The 27,436-nt window shown below is 43.4% G+C and overlaps 1 protein-coding gene across 5 annotated transcripts in view; it reads left to right on the forward strand.

The window, feature by feature from the left end:
• Window positions 1-217: 217 nt before the first annotated feature.
• LOC106576679 (uncharacterized) overlaps window positions 218-27,436 on the forward strand; it is a 47,050-nt gene continuing 19,831 nt past the window's right edge. For all 5 annotated transcript variants that reach the window (XM_045718764.1, XM_045718765.1, XM_045718766.1 and 2 more), the window contains exons 1-2: window positions 218-386; window positions 23,821-23,855. In XM_045718764.1, the coding sequence (XP_045574720.1) occupies window positions 359-386; window positions 23,821-23,855 (63 nt within the window). In that variant the 5' untranslated portion in view covers window positions 218-358. The remainder of the gene's footprint in view (window positions 387-23,820; window positions 23,856-27,436) is intronic.

A 27,436-nucleotide genomic window follows, 5' to 3' on the forward strand; every position in this document is an offset into this window, starting at 1 on the left:
CAATTATGGTAATAATAATAATGTTAACAATGTCAACACATGTTGATGATAATAATAGTAATAATACAAGTTATAGTTATAGCAATAGTAGTAGTAGTAGTAATAATAATGATATCACTCTTCCATATTTAACTAAAAGCTGTCTCCCTCAGTCAAACTCACTGCACTGGTAAAGAGAGAGAGAGAGAGACTGAGCGAGCAAGCGCAGAAGAGAGAGACAGCCAGAGAGGGAGAGAGAGACAGTGTGCAGGAGAGCGAGTGAGAGCGAAGCGAGCAAGAGAGAGAAGCGTGAGAGAGAGAATGTATGGTGTCAGGGTAACGCTTCCTTGCTTGTATCCAGGGCCTTTGTGAATACACCATGGGATGCATCGGCTCACGGAGACTCAGTAAGACCTGCTATTCTTCCCTTATGGCTGGGGGCTGGGGGCTGGGGGCTGGGGCTGTGGCTGGGGCTGTGGCTGGGGGCTGGGGCTGTGGCTGGGGGCTGGGGGCACAGGGGTCCTGCTTGCTGCTGTTCCGTACAGTGTGTGTGTGTGTGTGTGTGTGTGTGTGTGTGTGTGTGTGTGTGTGTGTGTGTGTGTGTGTGTGTGTGTGTGTGTGTGTGTGTGTGTGTGTGTGTGTGTGTGTGTGTGTGTGTGAATAGGCTGTGAGGACCGCGGGATGAAGAAGGGGGTGGATGGTAACCACGTCACTGTTTAGATGGGGCTTGACAATTCACGTTTGGCCAAGATGTCAGAGACAATATGTGTTAAAATGTGCTGCTGAGTGTGTGCATTCTCCCTCCCTCCCTCCATCCCACCCTCTTCTCCTGCCTTGATTCAGGAGGATGCCTGGCAGAGTGTATGTGTGTGTGGGAGGGAAAGAGAGAGAAGGATGGAGAGGAGGAGACGGGGGAGGCAGATTGAAAATGCTATGATAGTTGCTGTTCACAGAGAGGGAGAGATAGATAAAGGAAGAGAAGGAGAGGGAGAGATAGATAAAGGAAGAGAAGGAGCGGGAGAGATAGATAAAGGAAGAGAAGGAGAGGGAGAGATAGGTAAAGGAAGAGAAGGAGCGGGAGAGATAGATGAAGGAAGAGAAGGAGAGGGAGAGATAGATAAAGGAAGAGAAGGAGAGGGAGAGATACATAAAGGAAGAGAAGGAGAGGGAGAGATAGATGAAGGAGAGGGAAAGATAGATGAAGCAAGAGAAGGAGAGGGAAAAATAGGGGAATATTCTACTGTGTAGTGTAGGAGATGGAGAGATATTATGTGTATAAATAGAGAGAGAGAGAAAGAGAGAAAGAGAGATGAGGTGGGCTGGAGGGAGAGAGGCAGGCAGAGAGAGAGAAAGAGGGATGAGGTGGGCTGGAGGGAGAGAGGCAGGCAGAGAGAGAGAAAGAGGGATGAGGTGGGCTGGAGGGAGAGAGGCAGGCAGAGAGAGAGAAAGAGGGATGAGGTGGGCTGGAGGGAGAGAGGCAGCCAGAGAGAGAGAAAGAGGGATGAGGTGGGCTGGAGGGAGAGAGGCAGCCAGAGAGAGAGAAAGAGGGATGAGGTGGGCTGGAGGGAGAGAGGCAGCCAGAGAGAGAGAAAGAGGGATGAGGTGGGCTGGAGGGAGAGAGGCAGGCAGAGAGAGAGAAGACATGCTGAATTGTATTGCAGGCAAAGAGGAGGGGAGATGGAGGGAGGGGTTGAGATGGAGAGGGGTAGAGGGAGGGGAATACGTGAGGGAAAGAGTGTATGGGATTGCATGGAGGGCTATTCAGGTTGGGATTGTCCTGGACAATACCAATATGTGACACTTTAGGTAAATCAACGTCAGGACTGCTGAGGAGTCAGAGTGGGGTGGGGATGGGGGGGTGAGGTGAGGTAGTAAATAATAATGCATACGATTAAAGGTAAACACACCTCAGAAATCATATAATTATGTACAGAATGAGCATATGAAATTATTAATATGTACAGTAGCGTCAACAACATAAACAACAAGTGGATTGTGATATGTTACAAAAAAACAGAGGACGTCCCAGTAGTCTATAGATGGTGACTGCATTGGTCTGTTCTGTGTGCAAAATGTGTACATCGGATTTACTTTGGATTTAAATATAGGCCTAAAGTACTTATGTAAAGTGCATTGTGAAATATTTGTCATCCACTTTGTACAATCACTAATGAATGTTCAATACATAATGGTTCATGAACACTCAGTACAGCATGATGATGTGGCCGGTGACACTTTGCTTCTTGAAAGTCCAATCACTTGAAAACTTGGACTGTATCAACAGTGGACTACTGAAAAGAATACCAAAATGTCGTTTTTGAGTGGATTTTCCCTTTAAGCAAAAACCTCTAGACACACTGGAGGCTACTTACTTGAAGTGATATTATTACTGTAGTAGTCTTTCTCAGCACTGAGGTACAGTACCTAGTAGTTTTAAATGGCTGAAGGACACAGGTAGGTTAGAGGTGAACAAGAATGGGATCAATTCCATTTAAATTCAGCAGGAAATTACTTGAAATCCAGTTAACAAATTTAAAGCTGCCCATTATTATCATTATTTCAACTGCCTGAACTGAAATGGAATTGACCCCAGCCGTGGTATTGAGGTCAGCAGTGTGACATGGTGGTGAGTGATGTGCCCCCCCCCCTTTAAAAATAACTGCGAACTATAGATAACAACACATGAAGAATCCAAAGGATGAAAGACATTGTAGAATGACTTGATGTCTAGAATGGAAACTAGCTGGCAGCGGGTGTGAGGTGAATAGTGAAGCCATGATAACTGTGTTAAACTAGCGCTATACACATAGAATTAGGAGTTAGAATATTAACTAGTAATTGAATAGGATCTCCATGGATATACAGTTGAAGTTGGAAGTTAACATACACTTAGGTTGGAGTCATTAAAACTCGTTTTTCAACCACTCCACAAATTTCTTGTGAACAAACTATAGTTTTGGCAAGTCAGTTAGGACATCTACTTTGTGCATGACACAAGTAATTTTTCCAACAATTGTTTACAGACAGATTATTTCACTTATAATTCACTGTATCACAATTCCAGTGGGTCAGAAGTTTACATACACTAAGTTGACTGTGCCTTTAAACAGCTTGGAAAATTCCAGAAAATGATGTCATGGCTTTAGTTGCATCTGATAGGCTAATTGACATCATTTGACTCAATTGAAGGTGTATCTGTGGATGTATTTCAAGGCCTACCTTCAAACTCAGTGCCTCTTTGCTTGACATCATGGGAAAATCAAAAGAAATCAGCCAAGACCTCAGAACAAAATTGTAGACCTCCACAAGTCTGGTTCATCCTTGGGAGCAATTTCCAAACGCCTGAAGGTACCACGTTCATCTATACAAACAATAGTACGCAAGTATAAACACCATGGGACCACGCAGCCGTCATACCGCTCAGGAAGGAGACGCGTTCTGTCTCCTAGAGATGAACGTACTTTGGTGCGAAAAGTGCAAATCAATCCCAGAACAACAGCAAAGGACCCTGTGAAGATGCTGGAGGAAACCGGTACAAAAGTATCTATATCCACAGTATAACGAGTCCATATCAACATAAACCTGAAAGGCCGCTCAGCAAGGAAGAAGCCACCGCTCCAAACCCGCCATAAAAAAAGACAGACTACGGTTTGCAACTGCACATGGGGACAAAGATCGTACTTTTTGGAGAAATATCCTCTGGTCTGATGAAACAAAAATAGAACTGTTTGGCCATAATGACCATCGTTATGTTTGGAGGAAAAAGGGGGAGGCTTGCAAGCCGAAGAACACCATCCCAACCGTGAAGCACGGGGATGGCAGCATCATGATGTGGGGGTGCTTTGCTGTAGGAGGGACTGGTGCACTTCACAAAATAGATGGCATCATGAGGTAGGAAAATTATGTGGATTTATTGAAGCAACATCTCAAGACATCAGTCGGGAAGTTAAAGCTTGGTCGCAAATGGGTATTCCAAATGGACAATGACCCCAAGCATACTTCCAAAGTTGTGGCAAAATGGCTTAAGGACAACAAAGTCAAGGTATTGGAGTGGCCATAACAAAGCCCTGACCTCAATCCTATAGAACATTTGTGGGCAGAACTGAAAAAGCGTGTTCAAGCAAGGAGGCCTACAAACCTGACTCAGTTACACCGACTCTGTCAGGAGGAATGGGCCAAAATTCACCCAACTTATTGTGGGGAGCTTGTGGACGGCTACCCGAAACATTTGACCCAAGTTAAACAATTTAAAGGCAATGCTACCAAATACTAATTGAGTGTATGTAAACTTCTGACCCACTGGGAATGTTATGAAAGAAATAAAAGCTGAAATAAATCATTCTCTCTACTATTATTCTGACATTTCACATTCTTAAAATAAAGTGGTGATCCTAAATGACCTAAGACAGGGATTTTTTTACAAGGATTAAATGTCAGGAATTGTGAAAAACTGAGTTTAAATGTATTTGGCTAAAATGTATGTAAACGTCCGACTTCAACTGTACAGGCCAGGGCACCTGTTTAGACATGAGACACAAGATGACAACCAGTGAAGTAATGGAGGGTGTTATTACTTGTTATTGTGAAACGTCATGCAGACACGGGAAAAAGAGTGAATGTAGGCATGGTGGTGAATATTGATGTGTTCTACAGCATAGCCATAAAAAGGTTAGAAATAAATACCGGAGTGGTACACTTTCTGTAAGTAGTCCCTAGTGGTTTGATTCTTAAAACAGAATAATTCTTAAAAGTCAAGCATGTTGTAACCATGGCAATGTTTCTGTCCTACGATTTTGACCACCATGGTGACAGAATATAGGCTAGGGTTCTTCTAAGCTGTTGTTTAACACTTGATTTAGTGAAGAAGTGAGTGTGTGCTGCTGATACTGCGGTGTAAAGAGCTGGGGAGAGCAGTGTGGTGTGTAGGTCTGCCTGCCTGGGTGTGGCAGCAGTGTTTGTCCTGGGTGAGAATGGGTTTAGTGTCCAGTATTGATCAGCCTCCTCAGCTGCAGTCCTCCCTGCCAACCACAGATCAACAGGAGGCAGAGGAATACAATATCTTCACACTGGAGTAAGACAGAGTATCTACACACTGGACTAAGACCAGAGTATCTACATACTGGAGTAAGACAGAGTATCTACATACAGGAGTAAGACAGAGTATCTACATACTGGAGTAACACAGAGTATCTACAAACTGGAGTAAGACAGAGTATCTACACACTGGACTAAGACCAGAGTATCTACACACTGGAGTAAGACAGAGTATCTACATACTGGAATAAGACAGAGTATCTACATACTGGAGTAAGACAGAGTATCTACAAACTGGAGTAAGACCAGAGTATCTACAAACTGGAATAAGACAGAGTATCTACATACTGGAGTAAGACAGAGTATCTACAAACTGGAGTAAGACAGAGTATCTACAAACTGGAGTAAGACCAGAGTATCTACAAACTGGAATAAGACAGAGTATCTACATACTGGAGTAAGACCAGAGTATCTCCAAACTGGAATAAGACAGAGTATCTACATACTGGAGTAAGACAGAGTATCTACATACTGGAGTAAGACGGAGTATCTACACACTGGAGTAAGACAGAGTATCTACACACTGGACTAAGACCAGAATATCTACACACTGGAGTAAGACGGAGTATCTACACACTGGAGTAAGACAGAGTATCTACAAACTGGAGTAAGACAGAGTATAATACACACTGGACTAAGACCAGAGTATCTACACACTGGAGTAAGACAGAGTATCTACACACTGGACTAAGACCAGAGTATCTACACACTCGTATAAAACTAGAGTATCTACAAACTGGAGAAAGACTAGGGTATCTACACACAGGACTAAGACCAGAGTATCTACACACTGGACTAAGACAGAGTATCTACAAACTGGAATAAGACAGAGTATCTACATACTGGAGTAAGACCAGAGTATAATAAACACTGGACTAAGACCAGAGTATCTACACACTGGTATAAAACTAGAGTATCTACACACTGGAATAAGACAGAGTATCTACACACTGGACTAAGACCAGAGTATCTACACACTAGACTAAGACCAGAGTATCTACACACTGGTATAAAACTAGGGTATCTACACACTGGAATAAGACAGAGTATCTACATACTGGACTAAGACCAGAGTATCTACATACTGGAATAAGACAGAGTATCTACATACTGGAGTAAGACAGAGTATCTACATACTGGAGTAAGACGGAGTATCTACACACTGGAGTAAGACCAGAGTATCTACACACTGGACTAAGACCAGAATATCTACACACTGGACTAAGACCAGAGTATCTACACACTGGAGTAAGACAGAGTATCTACATAATGGAGTAAGACAGAGTATCTACATACTGGAGTAAGACAGAGTATCTACATACTGGAGTAAGACAGAGTATCTAAATACTGGAGTAAGACGGAGTATCTACACACTGGAGTAAGACGGAGTATCTACATACTGGACTAAGACCAGAATATCTATACACTGGACTAAGACCAGAGTATCTACACACTGGACTAAGACCAGAGTATGTATACACTGGAGTAAGACAGAGTATCTACAAACTGGAATAAGACAGAGTATCTGCATACTGGAGTAAGACAGAGTATCTACACACTGGACTAAGACCAGAGTATCTACACACTGGACTAAGACCATAGTATCTACACACTGGACTAAGACCAGAGTATCTACACACTGGACTAAGACCAGAGTATCTACACACTGGACTAAGACCAGAGTATCTACACACTGGACTAAGACCATAGTATCTACACACTGGACTAAGACCAGAGTATCTACACACTGGTATATAACTAGAGTATCTACAAACTGGAGAAAGACTAGGGTATCTACACACTGGACTAAGACTAGAGTATCTACACACTGGACTAAGACCAGAGTATCTACACACTGGTATATAACTAGAGTATCTACAAACTGGAGAAAGAATAGGGTATCTACACACTGGACTAAGACTAGAGATTTGACACACTGGAGCAAGGCTCATGCAGGTCTGTATGCAATGCCAGTTCTTAGAAAGCACATGATAAATAGCCTGCCAACTGCTTGACTATTCTGTATCACTAGTGGTGTTGATTCCTACAGTATACCAAATCACAATTCTGTACCACCAGTGGTGTTGATTCCTACGGTACACCACATCACTATTCTGTGCCACCAGTGGTGTTGATACCTACAGTACACCACATCACTATTCTGTACCAACAGTGGTGTTGATACCTACAGTATATCACATCACTATACTGTACAACCATTGGTGTTGATTCCTACGGTACACCACATCACTCTACTGTACCACAAGTGGTGTTGATTCCTACGGTATACCACATCACTATTCTGTACCACCAGTGGTGTTGATTCCTACGGTACACCACATCACTCTACTGTACCACCAGTGGTGTTGATTCCTACAGTATACCACATCACTATTCTGTACCACCAGTGGTGTTGATTCCTACGGTACACCACATCACTATTTTGTACCAACAGTGGTGTTGATACCTACGGTATATCACATCACTATTCTGTACCACCAGTGGTGTTGTTTCCTATATGATGTCACTGTACTGTGTCACCAGCGGTGTTGATACCTACAGTTTACCACATCACAATTCTGTACCAATAGTAGTGTTGATTCCTATACCTCATCACTATTCTGTACCACCAGTGGTGTTGATTCCTACAGTTTACCCCATCACTATTCTGTACCAATAGTAGTGTTGATTCCTATACCTCATCACTATTCTGTACCACCAGTGGTGTTGATTCCTACAGTTTACCACATCACTATTCTGTACCACCAGTGGTGTTGATTCCTACAGTACACCTCATCACTATTCTGTACCACCAGTGGTGTTGATTCCTATTGTTTACCACATCACAATTCTGTACCACCAGTGGTGTTGATTCCTACAGTTTACCACATCACTATTCTGTACCACCAGTGGTGTTGATTCCTACAGTACACCTCATCACTATTCTGTACCACCAGTGGTGTTGATTCCTACGGTACACCACATCACTATTTTGTACCAACAGTGGTGTTGATACCTACGGTATATCACATCACTATTCTGTACCACCAGTGGTGTTGTTTCCTATATGATGTCACTGTACTGTGTCACCAGCGGTGTTGATACCTACAGTTTACCACATCACAATTCTGTACCAATAGTAGTGTTGATTCCTATACCTCATCACTATTCTGTACCACCAGTGGTGTTGATTCCTACAGTACACCTCATCACTATTCTGTACCACCAGTGGTGTTGATTCCTATTGTTTACCACATCACAATTCTGTACCACCAGTGGTGTTGATTCCTACAGTTTACCACATCACTATTCTGTACCACCAGTGGTGTTGATTCCTACAGTACACCTCATCACTATTCTGTACCACCAGTGGTGTTGATTCCTACAATTTACCACATCACTATTCTGTACCTCCAGTGGTGTTGATTCCTACAGTTTACCACATCACTATTCTGCACCACCAATGGTGTTGATTCCTACAGTTTACCATATCACTATTCTGTACCACCAGTGGTATTGAATCCTACAGTTTCCCACATCACTATTCTGTACCACCAGTGGTGTTGATTCCTACAGTTTACCTCATCACTATTCTGTACCACCAGTGGTGTTGATTCCTACGGTATAACACATCACTATTCTGTACCACCAGTGGTGTTGATACCAACAGTACACCACATCACTATTCTGTACCAACAGTGGTGTTGATACCTACAGTATATCACATCACTATACTGTACCACCATTGGTGTTGATTCCTACGGTACACCACATCACTCTACTGTACCACCAGTGGTGTTGATTCCTACGGTATACCACATCACTATTCTGTACCACCAGTGGTGTTGATTCCTACAGTACACCACATCACTCTACTGTACCACCAGTGGTGTTGATTCCTACGGTATACCACATCACTATTCTGTACCACCATTGGTGTTGATTCCTACGGTACACCACATCACTATACTGTACCACCAGTGGTGTTGATTCCTACGGTATACCACATCACTATTCTGTACCACCATTGGTGTTGATTCCTACGGTACACCACATCACTATACTGTACCACCAGTGGTGTTGATTCCTACAGTATACCACATCACTATTTTGTACCAACAGTGGTGTTGATACCTACAGTATATCACATCACTATTCTGTACCACCAGTGGTGTTGTTTTCTATATGATGTCACTGTACTGTGTCACCAGTGGTGTTGATACCTACAGTTTACCACATCACAATTCTGTACCAATAGTAGTGTTGATTCCTATACCTCATCACTATTCTGTACCACCAGTGGTGTTGATTCCTACAGCTTACCACATCACTATTCTGTACCACCAGTGGTGTTGATTCCCACGGTATACCACATCACTATACTGTACCACCAGTGGTGTTGATTCCTACAATTTACCACATCACTATTCTGTACCACCAGTGGTGTTGATTCCTACGGTATACCACATCACTATTCTGTACCACCAGTGGTGTTGATTCCTACGGTACACCACATCACTATTCTGTACCACCAGTGGTGTTGATTCCTACAGTTTACCACATCACTATTCTGTACCACCAGTGGTGTTGATTCCTACAGTTTACCTCATCACTATTTTGTACCACCAGTGGTGTTGATTCCTACAGTTTACCTCATCACTATTCTGTACCACCAGTGTTGTTGATTCCTACGGTATACCACATCACTATTCTGTACCACCAGTGGTGTTGATTCCTACAGTTTACCTCATCACTATTCTGTACCACCAGTGGTGTTGATACCTACAGTACACCACATCACTATTCTGTACCACCAGTGGTGTTGATACCGACAGTATACCACATCATTATTCTGTACCACCAGTGGTGTTGATTCCTATACCTCATCACAATACTGTACCACCAGTGGTGTTGATACCTACAGTTTACCACATCACTATTCTGTACCACCAGTGGTGTTGATACCTACAGTACACCACATCACTATTCTGTACCAACAGTGGTGTTGATACCTACAGTATATCACATCACTCTACTGTACCACCAGTGGTGTTGATTCCTACGGTACACCACATCACTATTCTGTACCACCAGTGGTGTTGATTCCTACAGTTTACCACATCACTATTCTGTACCACCAGTGGTGTTGATTCCTACAGTTTACCTCATCACTATTCTGTACCACCAGTGGTGTTGATTCCTACAGTTTACCTCATCACTATTCTGTACCACCAGTGTTGTTGATTCCTACGGTATACCACATCACTATTCTGTACCACCAGTGATGTTGATTCCTACAGTTTACCTCATCACTATTCTGTACCACCAGTGGTGTTGATACCTACAGTACACCACATCACTATTCTGTACCACCAGTGGTGTTGATACCGACAGTATACCACATCATTATTCTGTACCACCAGTGGTGTTGATTCCTATACCTCATCACAATACTGTACCACCAGTGGTGTTGATACCTACAGTTTACCACATCACTATACTGTACCACCAGTGGTGTTGATTCCTACAGTACACCACATCACTATTCTGTACCACCAGTGGTGTTGATACCTTCAGTATACCAAATCATTATTTTATACCACCAGTGGTGTTGATTCCTACGGTTTACCACATCACTATTCTGTAGCACCAGTGGTGTTGATTCCTATATGATATCACTGTACTGTACCACCAGTGGTGTTGATTCCTACGGTATAACACATCACTATACTGTACCACCAGTGGTGTTGATTCCTACGGTATAACACATCACTATTCTGTACCACCAGCGGTGTTGATTCCTACAGCACACCACATCACTATTCTGTACCACCAGTAGTATTGATACCTACAGTATACCACATCACTATTCTGTACCACCAGTGGTGTTGATTCCTACAGTATACCACATCACTATTCTGTACCACCAGTGGTGTTGATTCCTACAGTTTACCTCATCACTATTCTGTACCACCAGTGGTGTTGATTCCTACGGTATACCACATCACTATTCTGTACCACCAGCGGTGTTGATTCCTACAGCACACCACATCACTATTCTGTACCACCAGTAGTATTGATACCTACAGTATACCACATCACTATTCTGTACCACCATTGGTGTTGATTCCTATACCTCATCACTATTCTGTACCACCATTGGTGTTGATACCTACAGTATACCACATCACAATTCTGTAAAACCAGTGGTGTTGATACCTACAGTACACCACATCACTATACTGTGCCACCAGTAGTGTTGATTCCTATATGATATCACTGTACTGTGTCACCAGTGGTGTTGATTCCTACAGTTTACCACGTCACTATTCTGTACCACCAGTGGTGTTGATTCCTACAGTTTACCACATCACAATTCTGTACCACCAGTGGTGTTGATTCCTACAGTACACCTCATCACTATTCTGTACCACCAGTGGTGTTGATTCCTACAGTTTACCTCATCACTATTCTGTACCACCAATTCTGTTGATTCCTACAGTTTCCCACATCACTATTCTGTACCACCAGTGGTGTTGATCCATACAGTTTACCTCATCACTATTCTGTACCACCAGTGGTGTTGATTCCTACGGTATAACACATCACTATTCTGTACCACCAGTGTTGTTCATTCCTACAGTACACCACATCACTATTCTGTACCACCAGTGGTGTTGATACCTACAGTACACCACATCACTATACTGTACCACCTGTGGTGTTGATTCCTATACAACATCACTATTCTGTACCACCAGTGGTGTTGATACCTACAGTATATCACATCACTATACTGTACCACCAGTGGTGTTGATACCTACAGTTTACCACATCACAATTCTGTACCACCAGTAGTGTTGATTCATATACCTCATCACTATTCTGTACCACCAGTGGTGTTGATTCCTACAGTTTACCCCATCACTATTCTGTACCACCAGTGGTGTTGATTCCTACAGTACACGACATCACTATTCTGTACCAACAGTGGTGTTGATACCTACAGTATATCACATCACTATACTGTACCACCAGTGGTGTTGATTCCTACAGTTTACCACATCACTATTCTGTACCACCAGTGGTGTTGATTCCTACAGTTTACCACATCACTATTCTGTACCACCAGTGGTGTTGATTCCTACAGTACACGACATCACTATTCTGTACCAACAGTGGTGTTGATACCTACAGTATATCACATCACTATACTGTACCACCAGTGGTGTTGATTCCTATACCTCATCACTATTCTGTACCACCAGTGGTGTTGATTCCTACAGTTTACCACATCACTATTCTGTACCACCAGTAGTGTTGATTCCTATACCTCATCACTATTCTGTACCACCAGTGGTGTTGATTCCTACAGTACACGACATCACTATTCTGTACCAACAGTGGTGTTGATACCTACAGTATATCACATCACTATACTGTACCACCAGTGGTGTTGATTCCTATACCCCATCACTATTCTGTACCACCAGTGGTGTTCATTCCTACAGTACACGACATCACTATTCTGTACCACCAGTGGTGTTGATTCCTACAGTTTACCTCATCACTATTCTGTACCACCAGTGGTATTGATTCCTATACCTCATCACTATACTGTACCACCAGTGGTGTTGATTCCCACGGTATACCACATCACTATTCTGTACCACCAGTGGTGTTGATTCCTACAATTTACCACATCACTATTCTGTACCACCAGTGGTGTTGATTCCTACAGTTTACCACATCACTATTCTGTACCACCAGTGGTGTTGATTCCTACGGTACACCACATCACTATTCTGTACCACCAGTGGTGTTGATTCCTACAGTATACCACATCACTATTCTGTACCACCAGTGGTGTTAATTCCCACGGTACACCACATCACTATACTGTACCACCAGTGGTGTTGATTCCTACAGTACACCACATCACTATACTGTACCACCAGTGGTGTTGATTCCTACAGTATTCCACATCTCTGTTCTGTACCACCAGTGGGTTTGATTCCTACAGTATACCACATCACTATACTGTACCACCAGTGGTGTTGATTCCTACGGTACACCACATCACTATACTGTACCACCAGTGGTGTTGATTCCTACGGTTTACCACATCACTATTCTGTACCACCAGTGGTGTTGATTCCTACAGTATACCACATCACTATTCTGTACCACCAGCGGTGTTGATTCCTACGGTATACCACATCACTATTCTGTACCACCAGTGGTGTTGAATCCTACGGTACACCACATCACTCTACTGTACCACCATTGGTGTTGATACCTACAGTATTTTACATCACTATACTGTACCACCAGTCGTGTTGATTCATATATGATATAACTATACTCTACCACCAGTGGTGTTGATACCTACAGTATTTTACATCTGTGTTCTATACCACCAGTGGTGTTGATTCCTACAGTTTACCACATCACTATACTGTACCACCAGTGATGTTGATTCCTACAGTATATCACGTCACTATTCTGTACCACCAGTGGTGTTGATTCCTACAGTATATCACATCTCTGTTCTATACCACCAGTGGTGTTGACTCCTACAGTTTATCACATCACTATACTGTACCACCAGTGGTGTTGATTCCTAAACCACATCACTCACTATACTGTATCACCAGTGGTGTTTATTCCTATACCACAACACTATTCTGTACTACCTCCTCATATAGAACCATGGTTATTACACATGCACATTATTTACAGTGATTATATACACTGAGTGTACAACACATTAATAACACATTAAGTCACACCCTTTTTTGCCTACAGAACAGCCTCAATTCGTCAGGACATGGACTCTACAAGGTGTCTAAAGCTTTCCACAGGGGTGCTGGTCCATGTTGACTCCAATGTTTCCCACAGTTGTGTCAAGTTGGCTGGATGTCCTTTGGGTGTTGGACCATTCTTGATACACATGGGAAACTGTTGAGTGTGAAAAACCCAGTGTAACAGTATTGCTTCCGTCCTTCTCTTCACCCCTACCTGGGCTCGAACCAGGGACCCTCTGCACACATCAACAACTGACACACTCCAAGCCTCGTTACCTATCACTCCACAAAAGCCTTACAGAGCAAGGGAAACAACTACTTCAAGGTCTCAGAGTGAGTGACGTCACCGATTGAAATGCTATTAGCGCGCACCCTGCTAACTAGCTAGCCATTTCACACCGGTTACACCAGCAGCGTTGAAGTTCTTGACACACTCAAACCGGTGCACCTGGCACGTACTACCATACTCCGTTCAAAAGCCCAATCTTTTGTCTTGCCCATTCACCATCTGAATGGCACGCATGCACAATCCATGTCTCAATTGGCTTAAAAATCCTTCTGTAACCTGTCTCCTCCTCTTCATCTACACTGATTGAAGTGTATTTAACAGGTGACATCAATAAGGAATCATAGCTTTCACCTGGTCAGTCTATGTAATCCTAATGTTTTGTATACTCAGTGTAAAACCATAGTGATTTATATAGCCACATCATTTACAGTGCATTACCTGGGTTGATGTTGAGGAAACGAGTAAAGAGATGTGATGTCAACTGGTGCATAAGGAAGGCTCCACCAGCTGACTGTCTGGTGTGCGTAATAATGCAGCCTGAGTGCCTGTGTGTGTGTGTGTGTGTGTGTGTGTGTGTGTGTGTGTGTGTGTGTGTGTGTGTGTGTGTGTGTGTGTGAATGCATGTGTGTGTGTGTGTGTGTGCCCGTGTGTGTGTGTGTGTGTGTGTGTGCCCGTGTGTGGGGGATTCTCATGAAATCAGTTTTAAAATGTCTGCAGCAAATTGAGGGGGGGGGGCTTTCCTCTTTTTCCTCAATCAAGGGGGGAGGCTGATGACATCAGAGGGCACCATCAGACCAACTCCTTCAATGTCCTACTCCTTGAAGTTTGCAGTTGTGTCAAAAAACACTATTTTGCTCAAAATATATTATTTCATCCTTTAGTGTGTTAACTTTACTGTATTTATGCTTGGCATATCGGTTTTCAACAGTAAAAGTTCAAAAATGGCTGGAGGATGTCTTTGTTAATTTATTTGCTTATATATCTTCCGAATGTGGTTCTTATTCTCAAACACCCCCTTACCCCCTTCACCCCACTTGTCCTTCTCATTACCGAAACGACTAAAATTTGAAAAAGTCAGAGAACCATTACTTTACCAATGTGGAGGCACGAATAGGCTTTAGTGATGTGGTCAATTGTTTTCTGAATCATAATGGCTGTTTCCCATTATTTGCAGATTGAGCTAAGGGTCTCTTATTACCGAAACACAAACTTCTCATTACCATGTCATTTCGGGAATGAAAACCTTCATTTCGGTTATCAAGAGCTTCTTAATTATTGACATAGCCTTGTTTTGTTCAATGTTCTCTACTTACAGTGCCTTCAGAAAATATTTTCCACATTTTGTTGTGCTACAAAGTGGGATTCAAATTGATTTAATTGTCATATTTTGTCAACGATCTACACAAAATACTCTAATGTCAAAGTGGAAGAAAAATTCTAACATTTGTAGAAACAAAAAAACAACAAAAAACAGTAATATATCTTGATTAGATAAGTATTCTACCCCTGAGTCAATACATGTTAGAATCACCTTTGGCAGAGATTACAGCTGTAAGTCTTTATGGGTAAGTCTCTAGGAGCTTTCCACAGCTGGATTTCCAATATTTGGCCATTATTCTTTAAAAAATTCTTCAGGGTCTGTTAAATTGGTTGTTAAACAACCATTTTAAGGTCTTGGCATAGATATTCAAGCAGATTCCTCTCTGGCAACTGAGTTAGGAAGGAAGTCTGTATCTTTGTAGAGACTGGGTGTATTGATACACCATCCAAAGTGTAATTAATAACTTCACCATGCTCAAAGGGATATTCAATGTCTGCTTTTTATTTTTTACCCATCTACCAATAGGTGCCCTTGTTTGCAAGGCATTGGAAAACCTCCCCGGTCTTTGTGGTTGAATCTGTGTTTGAAATTCCCTGCTCAACTGAGAGTATATGTGAGGTACAGAGATGGAGTAGTCATTAAAAAAATCACGTTAAAAGCTATTTTTGCACATAGAGTATGCAACTTATCATGTGACTTGTTAAGCAAATATTTACTCCTGAACTTATTTAGGCTTACCATAACAAAAGGGTTGAACACTTATTGACTCAAGACATTCCAGCTTTTCTTTTTTATTAATTTGTAAAACATTCGATAAAACATAATTCCACAACCCAGATGGTTTGGGATGAGTTGGACCGCAGTGTGAAGGAAAAGCAGCTAACAAGTGCTCAGCATACAGTGGCTTGCAAAAGTATTCACCGCCCCTGGCATTTTTCCTATTTTGTTGCCTTACAACCTGGAATTAAAATGGATTTTGGGGGGTTTGTATCATTTGATTTACACAACATGCCTACCACTTTGAAATAAGAAATAAGACAAAAACAAACTGGAAAAATTAGCGTGCATAACTATTCACCCCCCAAAAGTAAAAGTCTGTAGAGTCTGTAGAGCCACCTTTTGCAAAAACTACAGCTGCAAGTCTCTTGCGGTATGTCTCTATAAGCTTGGCACATCTAGCCACTGGGATTTTTACCCATTTGTCACAGATAATGTCGTTGTGTTGAAGGGAGGACCAATACGCAGCGGGAATGTGGATACTCATCCTTTTAATCATCCACAGGAAAAAACAATAAACAATACTCACGACAAGAACAGTGTGGCATGCTAAACAAAAGCAGTGCTCACAAACAACTACCCACAACCACAAAGAAATACACACACCTGTTTATAGGGCTCCCAATCAGAGGCAACTAGAAACACCTGCCTCCAATTGAGAGTCCAGCACCCAACCTACACATAGAAAACCTACCTAGAACCTACACACAACACAAACCCTCTGCCACGTCCTGACCAAAACTAATACAATTACTCCCTCTGCTGGTCAGGACGTGACACCATTCTTCAAGGCAACACTGCTCCAGCTCCTTCAAGTTGGATGGGTTCCGCTGGTGTACAGCAATCTTTAAGTCATACCATAGATTTTCAATTGGATTGAGGTCTGGGCTTTGACTAGGCCATTCCAAGACATTTAAATGTTTCCCCTTATACCACTCAAGTGTTGCTTTAGCAGTATGCTTAGGGTCATTGTCCTGCTGAAAGGTGAACCTCCATCCCAGTCTCAAATCTCTGGAAGACAAACAGGTTTCCTTCAATAATTTACCTGTATTTCCCTGATTAATGCCCTCCTTGCCTGGTCTGTGAGTTTTGGTGGGTGGCCCACTCTTGGCAGATTTGTTGTGGTGCCATATTCTTTCAATTTGTTAACAATGGATTTAATGGTGCTCTGTGGGATGTTCAAAGTTTCAGATATTTTTTATAACCCAACCCTGATCTGTACTTCTCCACAACTTTGTCCCTGACCTGTTTGGAGAGCTCCTTAGTCTTCATGGTGCCGCTTGCTTGGTGGTGCCCCTTGCTTAGTGGTGTTGCAGACTCTGGGGCCTTTCAGAACAGGTGTATATATACTGAGATCATGTGACAGATCATGTGACACTTAGATTTCACACAGGTGGAATTTATTTAACTAATTATGTGACTTCTGAAGGTAATTGGTTGCACCCGATGTTACTGAGGGGCTTCATAGCAAAGGGGTGAATACACATGCCACTTTTCCATTTTAATTTTTTAGACATTCATTTTTAAATGTTATTATTTTCCATTACATAAAATCCAAATAAAAATCAATTTAAATTACAGGTTGTAATGCAACAAAATAGGAAAAATGCCAAAGGGGATGAATACTTTTGTGGGAACTCCTTCAAGACCTGTTGGAAAAGCATTCCTCATGAAGCTTGTTGACAGAATGCCAAGAGTGTGCAAAGCTGTCATCAAGGCAAAGGGTGGCTACTTTGAAGAATCTAAAATCTAAAACTTTTGGATACTACATGATTCCATATATGTTATTTCATAGTTTTGATGTCTTCACTATTCTACAATGTAGAAAATAGTAAAAAAATAATTAAAAAAACCTGGAATGAGTAGGTGTGTCCAAACTTTTGACTGGTACTGTAAATACACTAATAAAATAATGACGTGGTAATGCAAAAAATTATTCATTAGGGGAGCAGTGTAAAAAAATGGATTTGTTTATAACTTTTTTGGACTGTTTCGGTGATGAAATTTTTTGTCTTGATCGTTTTGGGAATTGTGGTAAAATACATAATATCTAATAGAAAAAGCATAGATAAGTACAGATCCTAATCTCAGTGATCCAAGAGAAAATGACACTTGAGAATTTTTGCGTCAAATGTCAGTTCCTTGAGAATGACCCGTGTGTGTGTGTGAGCATACTCACTCCTCTTGTTTGGAGTGTTTGCTGTAGTGTGTGTGTGTGTGTGTGTGAGCATACTCACTCCTCTTGTTTGGAGTGTTTGCTGTAGTGTGTGTGTGTGTGTGTGTGTGTGAGCATACTCACTCCTCTTGTTTGGAGTGTTTGCTGTAGTGTGTGTGTGTGTGTGTGTGTGTGTGTGTGTGTGTGTGTGTGTGTGTGTGTGTGTGTGTGTGTGTGTGTGTGTGTGTGTGTGTGTGTGTGTGTGTGTGTGAGCATACTCACTCCTCTTTTTTGGAGTGTTTGCTGTAGTGTGTGTGTGTGTGTGTGTGTGAGCATCCTCACTCCTCTTTTTTGGAGTGTTTGCTGTAGTGTGTGTGTGTGAGCATACTCACTCCTCTTTTTGTGGTGTATGATTTAGTGTGTGTGTTGTATGTGTATGTATACAGTGTGTATGTATAAACTGTGTGTGCGTGCATGCTTGACTGCCGCCAGCTTACCCCATTACACTGCTTTGTTTATGATATTTCGTTACTGAAAGGGATTCCCTGACATTGATTTGATAAAAAACGCTGATAGACAGACAGATACGATTCACTCCACACTCTTAGAAAAAAGGTGCTATCTAGAACCTTAAAGGGTTCTTCGACTGTCCCCATAGGAGAACCCTTTGAAGAGCCCTTTTTGGTTTCAGGTAGAACCCCTTTGGTTCCAGTTAGAACCCTTTTGGTTCCTTGTAGAACTCTTTCCACAGAGGGTTCTACATGGAACCCAAAAGGGTTCTACCTGGAACCAAAAATGATTCTATCCGGAACCTAAAAGGGTTATCCTATGGGGACAGCCGAAGAACCCTTTTGGAACCCTTTTTTCACAAGAACAGTGATTGGAGCATTGATTGGCTGAGGATTGAATTGACTTAAACATAAACACAGTTAAGGGGAATGACTGAGTGAAGAACTACTTCAATGTGTGTGTGTGTGTGTGTGTGTGTGTGTGTGTGTGTGTGTGTGTGTGTGTGTGTGTGTGTGTGTGTGTGTGTGTGTGTGTGTGTGTGTGTGTGTGTGTGTGTGTGTGTGTGTGTGTGTGTGTGTGTGTGTGTGTCAGCTGGCCTTGCCAGTGTGTCATCATTCTGTTGCTCAATTATGTGAGTGTCTCGGTGACGGTGTAGGGTGACAACCCTTGATCAGGGTGTTTGGGAGAAATAGACAGTGATTATAAGAGTGCCTGCGTGTGTGTGTGTGTGTGTGTATGAGAGTGCCCGTACGCGCTTGTGTGTGTGTGACTGTGTGTTTATTAGAGTGGCCGTGTGTGTGTGTGATTGTGTGTGTTTATTAGAGTGGCCGTGTGTGTGTGTGACTGTGTGTTTATTAGAGTGGCCGTGTGTGTGTGTGATTGTGTGTGTTTATTAGAGTGGCCGTGTGTGTGTGTGTGACTGTGTGTTTATTAGAGTGGCCGTGTGTGTGTGTGTGTGGGCGCAGGGTGGCAGTCCTTGCTGGTGAACACAGTGACTCAGTCTGAGAGTGAGTTATGAAACTGACACGCCATCTTGCCTTTAATGCTGACAGGAGAATATTATTATCAGATTACTGTGTGTGTGTGTGTGTGTGTGTGTGTGTGTGTGTGTGTGTGTGTGTGTGTGTGTGTGTGTGTGTGTGTGTGTGTGTGTGTGTGTGTGTGTGTGTGTGTGCGTGTGTGTGCAACACTGCTACTGTCTATATCATTACCACTAACGACAGATAGAAGAAATAAAGCACAGTGATCTATTACAGAGCACCGTGCTTTACATTTGCTTTGAAGAATCAATTGGATTTACTAACTGATATTGAGGGGGAACAAATAAAGTGGGACTTAAACCAGCAACCCTTTGGTAGAGTGAAGGCACTACCACCTGTGACATAAAGCTCCAGACAGATGACACCTTTCCCCACTTATCACCCGATCGTACAGGCTTTTATTCGTTGAATCAGATGAATCAGGTTAGTGTAGGGCTGGAGAAAAAACTTGGTGACCACTGCTTAGTTCTTAGCCCAGGCTGTCAGTCATGGTAACCCATGCAGGGTCCTACAGGTGGTGGGGTTAATGACTAAGCTGGAGTAATGAGGCATGGCCTACCCTCTCATGACAGGTGCATATACTATTGGAGGGTGGAGCAGAGGGAAGAAATGTTTTCAGGAACAGGCCATCCACCTGCATCTTTCTCTGTCTGACAGACTGGCTTTTACGCTTTCACCCGCAGCCTCCCCATACGCTCTCTCTGTACCATCTGGAGCTCTGGTGCTCAGCTGTTTCCCGGCCCAACTCTCTCACACACCAGCCCGCTACAAGTTCAGCCTGCCTCCCACAGTGTCAACTAGCCTCACAACAGCTGTCACCACCAGCACCAGCCAACCAGAACAGAGACTCCCCGTTCATATCCAGTTCTGCATCGCTCGTTTGCTGCAGGGCCTCTGAAATAAAAAGACAGATGACGCTCAAGCGCTTCTTCCCATGTCAGCGGGAGTTGTCAGGTCGCCGTCAGAGTCCGAGCTGACGGGGCAGCCGCTGCAGATCTATGGTTGTTCGTTTGGCACGGCCGCCATGCTCACCCCTCCTCTCTTCCTCCTCTCTTTCTCCTCTCTTCCTCCTCTCTTTCTCCTCTCTTTCTTCTCTATTCCTCATCTTTTCCTCTCTTCCTCATCCCCTTCGCTGCCTCTCACTCTCCAGAGTGGCTGAGTCTTGGCGGGACCCGTCTCCTCTGTTGCCGCAGGGGGATATCTATCTAGAAAGAGAGATGGACTGGGTGTAGGGGAGAGAGCTGGGCTGGGTATAGGGGAGAGAGCTGGGCTGGGTATAGGGGAGAGAGCTGGGCTGGGGATGGGGGGAGAGAGCTGGGCTGGGGATGGGGGAGAGAGCTGGGCTGGGGATGGGGTGGAGAGCTGGCTCATTGCTCTGCTCTGGTCATGTGCTCCCTTGTTATTGCTGTTGAGGCTCCTAAAGCTGCAGCAGTTACTCTTCATCAGAAAAGATTATGTATGTCGAGTAGCTGTTGTGTTGGTCTGCTTTCCTTGCATCTTGTAGCTGACTAAAAATAGCTTTCAAATCCAGTTGTTCAAGGAATATTGCGCTGATTTGAAATATATGAGCTCAGAATAAGACACTTAGCTGATCTGATGTGTCTGTGTGTATGTAAGTAAGCATTTCACTGTAAGGTGACCTGTTGTATTCGGCACACAAACTCACAAACATTTGATTTTGATGTGTGATGCCGTATTCATATGAGATGTGTGTTTATGTGTGTGTGTGTATTAGTGCATATATATGTGTGTTTGTGTTTTTTAGCCACACAGAGGACACCTGGGACACACTCTGTGCCCCCTAGAGAGAAAGAGACAGAGAGATACCCGCTAATTATCAAAATCCAGAAAAGAGCTGTTAAATTCTACAACCACCTAAAAGGAAGCGATTCCCAAACCTTCCATAACAAAGCCATCACCTACAGAGAGATGAACCTGGAGAAGAGTCCCCTAAACAAGCTGGTCCTGGGGCTCTGTTCACAACACATAAAGACCCCACAGAGACCCAGGACAGCAACACAATTAGACCCAACCAAATCATGAGAAAACAAAAAGATAATTACTTGACACATTGGAAAGAATTAACAAAAAAACTGAGCAAACTAGAATGCTATTTGGCCCTAAACAGAGAGTACACAGTGGCAGAATACCTGACCACTGTGACTGACCCAAACTTAAGGAATGCTTTGACTATGTACAGACTCAGTGAGCATAGCCTTGCTATTAGGAAAGGCCGCAGTAGGCAGACCTGGCTCTCAAGAGAAGACAGGCTATGTGCACACTGCCCACAAAATGAGGTGGACACTGAGCTGCACCTCCTGCCAAATGTATGACCATATTAGAGACACGTATTTCTCTCAGATTACACAGATCCACAAAGAATTCGAAAACAAAACCAATTTTGACAAACTCCCATATCTACTGGGTGAAATATCACAGTGTGCCATCACAGCAGCAAGATTTGTGACCTGTTGCCACAAGAAAATGTCAACCAGTGAAGAACAATCACCATTGTAAATACAACCCATATTTATGCTTATTTATTTTCCCTTTTGTACTTTAACCATTTGCACATCGTTACAACACTGAATATATACATAATTACATTTGTAATGTCTTTATTCTTTTGAAACTTCTGTGAGTGTAATGTTTATTGTTCCTTTTTATTGTTTATTTCACTTTTGTATATTATCTACTTCACTTGCTTTCGCAATGTAAACATATGTTTCCCATGCCAATAAAGCCCCTTGAATTGAATTGAAATGAAATGAGATCCAGTCTGGCAGGCTGACTAACTGTGTGTCTCACACCTCAGCTGTGTCAGCCCCACAAGATCAGCCTGGAAGACACTCAGACTGGCTGGAGGCCAGGGGGTCAAGGTTCACACTTCAGGAAATACTAACAGGGTCATTATGGGGTCAGACAGCCCTGACTACATTGGTCAGTTTTAATCTCTGAAACTCGTTATTTATCCAGATGGAATAGGTGTAAATGGTGTGGCGGCAATCAGGTGGAAGTAGGTGCTAACAGCTATTTAGTCAGCTGAGAGCCCTGCAGAGGAGTCAGGCAGGGCAGACAGACAGACAGGAGGAGGCAGCGTGTTGGAATGTCTCTGCAAAGCTAACACTACTATACCGGTGGGTCACTGGACATCAAGGAGCTCAGTGTATTAATGCCTCAGTGAGACAGATAACTGACTGGTTTGATTCAATACTCCTACAGTCTACAGATACAGCATTACGCACACACACACTGTACACACACACTCAGTGTACACACACAGAGAAGCAAACCCCGCAGAGAGAGAGAAAGGGGGGAGACAAGGCCACAGACTCTGATAAAGAGAGCGAGCGCCCAGAGACCTCTGCTGTATTTAAACTCCATTACCACCAATGTGTCACTAATTAAACCTGTGTTTTAATTAGGATTTGGACAGCCAGGAAAAGAGGAGGGATAATACAATGCATTAATCCAACAGAATGTTGGGAATGTACTTCAGGTTCCCTCTGTCCCTTTGTCACCCCCAGGAAGGATTCACAGTGCGTGTGTGTGTGCGTGTGTGTGTGTGTGTGTGTGTGATTCTATTTGCGGGTGCATGTTGAGTAGCAGTGTCCTGTGGTCAGTCAGTGAAGTGATGCTCTTCTCTCTAACACAGTTAGACAGTAATGATTAGCCTACTGTTTTATGACTGTTTAGTGTTACAGCCAAAGTCCCACCTTATCCCCCTGACCATGCTTCTCCCTCTCTCTCTATTGGCAGTGTGAAAGAACTTGCATGTATTTACATTGCCAAAACGAATTCTAACGATTTATCTCTCCTCTCTTCTTCTTCTTCTCTCTCTGTTTTAGCGGCAGATGGAGTGCCAGTAAAGGATGGGGAACAGGTAAGCCTGACATTCAGGACTTTAACTATCACTCTTAATTCACACAGCTCAGCCACCCTGTTCCACCCAATGGCTCCAGCAGTGGGGTTCTCACTTCCACGAATGGGGATCTTGATCCAAGATGGTGACCAACATCAACTTTAGCTCTCTACTACTGAAGCCATGAATGCTACTGCATCTGCTTGTAGAGTAGCTAGCTAGCGCACATGTTGCTGTTGGTTTGCTAACTTCCTCTACACTCAAAATGGCATCTGTAGCTGGAAGGAGGACCAACCTCTGTGGTTGGCTCGTTGCTGTTTCTATGACGTCTGCTGATTCTCTATCACGCCTCAGTGCTGGCTCACTGTAGAACAGTAGGAGCATCACCGACCTCTCCTCCTCTCACTCCATCCCTCACTCCTCTCCTCTCAGATCCTTTCCACTCCACTTCTCCTTTCAAGTCCTCTCTCCAATCCTTCCTTTTGAGATACTGTTACTAAAATGATCTTCAGCACTTCTTGGATGATTTTGTGGCAGGAGAAAGAGGACCATTTAAATTGAAACCGAATGTACTGTACTGTGGATTGATTATGTGTTTCTCCTGACAAACTTGCCCTTCAAAAATGTAATAAAAAAAGTGTGGGGGAGAGAGAGAGAGAGAGAGAGAGAGAGAGAGAAAGAGACGAGAGAAAGAGACAGACAGACAGACAGACAGACAGACAGACAGACAGACAGACAGACAGACAGACAGACAGACAGACAGACAGACAGACAGACAGACAGACAGACAGACAGACAAGAGAAGAGAAGAGAAGAGAAGAGAAGAGAAGAGAAGAGAAGAGAAGAGAAGAGAAGAGAAGAGAAGAGAAGAGAAGAGAAGAGAAGAGAAGAGAAGAGAAGAGAAGAGACGGAGTGTAACAACAAGAGAGAGAACATGAGAGCTAGGTTTTCTGGAGACTGAACACATCTGTAAGGGGACATGGCACCCGTAGCATCCTGCTGGTTCTAAGGCCCCGGCTCTGGTATTGTCAGGAACAATCCAGCTGATACAGGACTCAGAGGTGGTGTGACAGACGCTGGTGCTTATCTAGACTGTCACCATCCCCCTTCTCAGCTCCTCAGCACCCTGTCTGTCTGTCTGTCTGTCTGTCTGTCTGTCTGTCTGTCTGTCTGTCTGTCTGTCTGTCTGTCTGTCTGTCTGTCTGTCTGTCTGTCTGTCTGTCTGTCTGTCTGTCTGTCTGTCTGTCTGTCTGTCTGTCTGTCTGTCTGTCTGTCTGTCTGTAGACACAGATCTCACCAGAGAGGACACTGACACCGCTACCATCAGCCAGCTTACATCAGTTATAACACACACACACACACACACACACACACACACACACACACACACACACACACACACACACACACACACACACACACACACACACACACACACACACACACACACACACACACACACACACACACACACACACACACACACACACACACACACACACACAAACACATGTGCACACATTCATACACACATACACACGCGCCTACACGCTTGCACACAGACACTTCTGTATCAGCCCCCCCCCCACCGGCATGGATAGTGCTCAGTGTTTGATGTGGCAGACGTAACCAGAAAAGGAAATGAGAGGAGAGAGAGAATCATTCAGTCATAACATGTTCACTCTGCTATACTATGGAACTGATCAGGCTTTCAACTCCTCCCTTCTCTCTGTCGCTCTGGTCTTTGACTCTTCTCCTCCTCTATCTTTCTGGTCTTTGTCTCTCCTCCTCTATCTTTCTGGTCTGTGACTCTGCTCCTCTATCTTTCTGGTCTTTGACTCCTCTCCTCTATCTTTCTGGTCTTTGACTCCTCTCCTCCATCTTTCTGGTCTTTGTCTCTCCTCCTCTATCTTTCTGGTCTTTGACTCCTCTCCTCTATCTTTCTGGTCTTTGTCTCTCCTCCTCTATCTTTCTGGTCTTTGACTCCTCTCCTCTATCTTTCTGGTCTTTGTCTCTCCTCCTCTATCTTTCTGGTCTTTGACTCCTCTCTATCTTTCTGGTCTTTGACTCCTCTCCTCTATCTTTCTGGTCTTTGACTCCTCTCCTCTATCTTTCTGGTCTTTGTCTCTCCTCCTCCATCTTTCTGGTCTTTGTCTCTCCTCCTCCATCTTTCTGGTCTTTGTCTCTCCTCCTCTATCTTTCTGGTCTTTGTCTCTCCTCCTCTATCTTTCTGGTCTTTGTCTCTCCTCCTCCATCTTTCTGGTCTTTGTCTCTCCTCCTCTATCTTTCTGGTCTTTGTCTCTCCTCCTCTATCTTTCTGGTCTTTGTCTCTCCTCCTCTATCTTTCTGGTCTTTGTCTCTCCTCCTCCATCTTTCTGGTCTTTGTCTCTCCTCCTCTATCTTTCTGGTCTTTGTCTCTCCTCCTCTATCTTTCTGGTCTTTGACTCCTCTCCTCTATCTTTCTGGTCTTTGTCTCTCCTCCTCTATCTTTCTGGTCTTTGTCTCTCCTCCTCCATCTTTCTGGTCTTTGACTCCTCTCCTCTATCTTTCTGGTCTTTGTCTCTCCTCCTCTATCTTTCTGGTCTTTGTCTCTCCTCCTTCATCTTTCTGGTCTTTGACTCCTCTCCTCCATCTCTCTGGTCTTTGTCTCTCCTCCTCTATCTTTCTGGTCTTTGTCTCTCCTCCTCTATCTTTCTGGTCTTTGTCTCTCCCTCTCCTCCTCTATCTTTCTGGTCTTTGACTCCTCTCCTCTATCTTTCTGGTCTTTGACTCTCCTCCTCTATCTTTCTGGTCTTTGACTCCTCTCCTCTATCTTCCTGGTCTTTGTCTCTCCTCCTCCATCTTTCTGGTCTTTGACTCCTCTCCTCTATCTTCCTGGTCTTTGTCTCTCCTCCTCTATCTTTCTGGTCTTTGTCTCTCCCTCTCCTCCTCTATCTTTCTGGTCTTTGACTCCTCTCTATCTTTCTGGTCTTTGACTCTCCTCCTCTATCTTTCTGGTCTTTGACTCCTCTCTATCTTTCTGGTCTTTGTCTCTCCTCCTCCATCTTTCTGGTCTTTGTCTCTCCTATATCTTTCTGGTCTTTGACTCCTCTCTATATTTCTGGTCTTTGTCTCTCCTCCTCCATCTTTCTGGTCTCTGTCTCTCCTTCTATATCTTTCTGGTCTTTGACTCCTCTCTATCTTTCTGGTCTTTGTCTCTCCTCTATCTTTCTGGTCTTTGTCTCGCCTCCTCTATCTTTCTGGTCTTTGTCTCTCCTCCTCTATCTTTCTGGTCTTTGTCTCTTCTCCATCTTTCTGGTCTTTGTTGGTCCTCCTCCATCTTTCTGGTAATTGTCTCTCCTTCTATATCTTTCTGGTCTTTGACTCTTCTCTATCTTTCTGGTCTTTGACTCCTCTCCTCTTCTATCTTTCTGGTCTTTGTGTCCTCTCCTCCTCTATCTTTCTGGTCTTTGTCTCTCCTCTATCTTTCTGGTCTTTGTCTCTCCTCTATCTTTCTGGTCTTTGTCTCTCCTCCTCTATCTTTCTGGTCTTTGACGCTTCTCTTCCTCTATCTTTCTGGCCTCTGACTCTTCTCCTCTGTCTTTCTGGTAAAACCTTATATT

This window comes from Salmo salar, chromosome ssa05 (genome assembly GCF_905237065.1).
Source record: "Salmo salar chromosome ssa05, Ssal_v3.1, whole genome shotgun sequence".
Classification (NCBI taxonomy): domain Eukaryota; kingdom Metazoa; phylum Chordata; class Actinopteri; order Salmoniformes; family Salmonidae; genus Salmo; species Salmo salar.